The sequence below is a fragment of the Taudactylus pleione genome, unplaced genomic scaffold, assembly GCF_031769625.1.
Source record: "Taudactylus pleione unplaced genomic scaffold, aTauple2 ptg000061l, whole genome shotgun sequence".
Taxonomy (NCBI): domain Eukaryota; kingdom Metazoa; phylum Chordata; class Amphibia; order Anura; family Myobatrachidae; genus Taudactylus; species Taudactylus pleione.
In genome coordinates this window covers 2062191-2064572 of record NW_028284463.1, presented here as the reverse complement: position 1 = coordinate 2064572, position 2382 = coordinate 2062191, and the positions used below count along the sequence as shown (strand labels likewise).

The 2382-nt window shown below is 36.0% G+C and overlaps 1 protein-coding gene across 1 annotated transcript; it reads left to right on the top strand.

Annotated features, from left to right (window-relative positions):
- Positions 1-1065: 1065 nt before the first annotated feature.
- On the top strand, positions 1066-2004 carry LOC148534939 (olfactory receptor 1E16-like). Its single transcript, XM_088464889.1, has one exon. The coding sequence runs from the start codon at positions 1066-1068 to the stop codon at positions 2002-2004; it is 939 nt and encodes a 312-aa protein (XP_088321015.1).
- The last annotated feature ends 378 nt before the right edge of the window (positions 2005-2382 follow it).

Below are 2382 nucleotides of genomic sequence, written 5' to 3'. Positions count from 1 at the left end.
CCAAGGGCTAGTACTCTCTGGTCATTCTCCTTGAATTTATATATGGCTTTTGACACTGTGGACCAACCTTTTCTCCTGCAAATCCTTTACTCCCTTGGTCAACTTGATATTGCTCTCTCCTGGCTGTCTTCCTACCTCTCTGACTGCTCCTTCTCTGTTTCTGCTGATGACTCTTCCCCCACACATCCATTCACAGTAGGTGTCCCCCAAGGTTCTATTTATGGACTCCAGCTAATCTCCCTCTATATATCCTCTTTAGGTAAGCTCATCAGTTTTTTTGGCCTACAAAATCAGCTCTATGATGATGAAACACAGATCCACCCATCCTCCCATGGCCTCTCCCTCTCTCTCCTCACTAGTATCTCTAACTATCTCTCTGCTATGTAAGTTCATGAGCAGGGCCCTCTTACTCATGTGCTTTTCCTTCCCTTAGTATTACCTTCACCACTTAATCCTTGACTTCTGCCACCATACTACATACAGTATTTGATGGTAATGACTGCTATTGCAGAAACGTTTATATACCATTTACTTGTCCTGCATTGTCTTGTTCAGAATGTCACTGTTCTCTTGTTCTGCTCAATTGTTTATGGACTTTGTAAGATGCTGTGGAACCCTTGTGGTACAATAGAAATAAAGGATAATAATAATAATGTTGGTATTATTATTATATTCTCTACATATTTATATAAAATTTACAGTGATTAAATTGATCTAGAAAGATGTTTTAAAGTTTATTGACTATATATGCTTGAGTAAGATATTTTTATAGAATTCTTCAGTGGTTGAAGTGTTAGACAAATACTGTTATATATTATATGTCTATAAAAATGTTTTGTTACATCAACAACTGAGAGAGTCATTACTCACTGACATGCTTTTGTTATGTCAGTGTGCTCTCATGATGATGTCTCTATCAATGAATCTCGGGACACTCTGATCAGTCAACGCCTGAATCTCCTCTTTCCATTAAAACCAATTTTTGGAAACCATTTTTTTTAAATATATATATATATATACTGTATATATATAATAAAATTATTTTCCAGAATTTTATGAACAATAATGGAAAATTACACATCTTTTCCAGAATTCCATATTGTGGCTTTTTCTACTATATCAGCGTATAATTCAATTTTATTCACTGTGTTTCTTTTATTATATCTAATGGGTCTGATAGCAAATTCTGTTATAATAAAGGTCATTTATATGGAGAAACACTTGCACACCCCAATGTATCTGTTCCTTGGTAATTTGTCCTTAATAGATCTTTGTTACACAACAGTCACTGTCCCTAAGCTGCTGTACATGTTACTGTCTGGGAATTACACAGTGTCCTTCATACAGTGCTTTACCCAAATGTATTGTTTTGATGCATTTGGCAGCATAGAAATTCTCCTTTTTATGACAATGGCCTATGACCGGTATGTAGCTATATGTAATCCTTTACACTATCACCGTATCTTCAACGGGACGCTCTGCGTACAACTGACGGCTGCCCTATGGGTGTCTGGTTGTTTAAATTCTTTTCTTATTACATTATCAGCCTCCAATATGTCTTTCTACTATTCATACATAATCCACCAATACTTCTGTGATACTAAATCTTTCATGGACATTGCAAGCTCCAACAAGGAGCTGTTTTTTATAGTGATATATATAGAATTGTTGGTATTTGGCTGCTGCCCATTCTACTGCAGTTTGTTGTCTTATATAAAAATAATTAGCGCCATCCTGAAGATTAAATCGAAAGATGGTAGGAGAAAAGCCTTCTCCACCTGCTCATCCCACCTCACGGTCCTCACCATTTTTTATGGGACAGCTACATCTGTCTTTATGATGCCACCCTCAGACCACTACAGAGTCCTGGAGATGATCTTCACTCTACTTTACACTGTTGTCACACCCATGTTAAACCCAGTGATATACAGTCTACAGAATAAAGATGTAAAGAAGGCAATACAGAGATGCATTTGGCTAAAACTAAGAGCAATAATTAATTAGAGTTATTGAAAATGTTCATTAATTATTATATCCTACTAGTAATGAACAACATTGTGAAAAAATGACTCATTTTATCTGTCTTCCAACACCGGACTATCCTGCATGTAATATCGGACCATCATATAGGATAAAACAAGTACATGTCATTATTGCATAAAGGTTTGGTTGAAAATAACAAATAGTGCAAGACCTGGGGGGAGATTTGCCCCATGGGTGGATTTGCTAAGGGGCAACCATACCAAACCATATGTTATGTTTTTTACATTTTGAATTTATATGACATTTGCAAATACGTAATTACTAAGAGTCAAATTGCTCATCAGTCCTCACTTAGATTAAATTGCATTACATAAAACCACAGTGCCCATGTTTATATAT

Excerpts from the sequence above, each read along its gene's own strand:
- LOC148534939 (XM_088464889.1), top strand. The coding sequence starts at position 1,066 with ATGGAAAATTACACATCTTTTCCAGAATTCCATATTGTGGCTTTTTCT.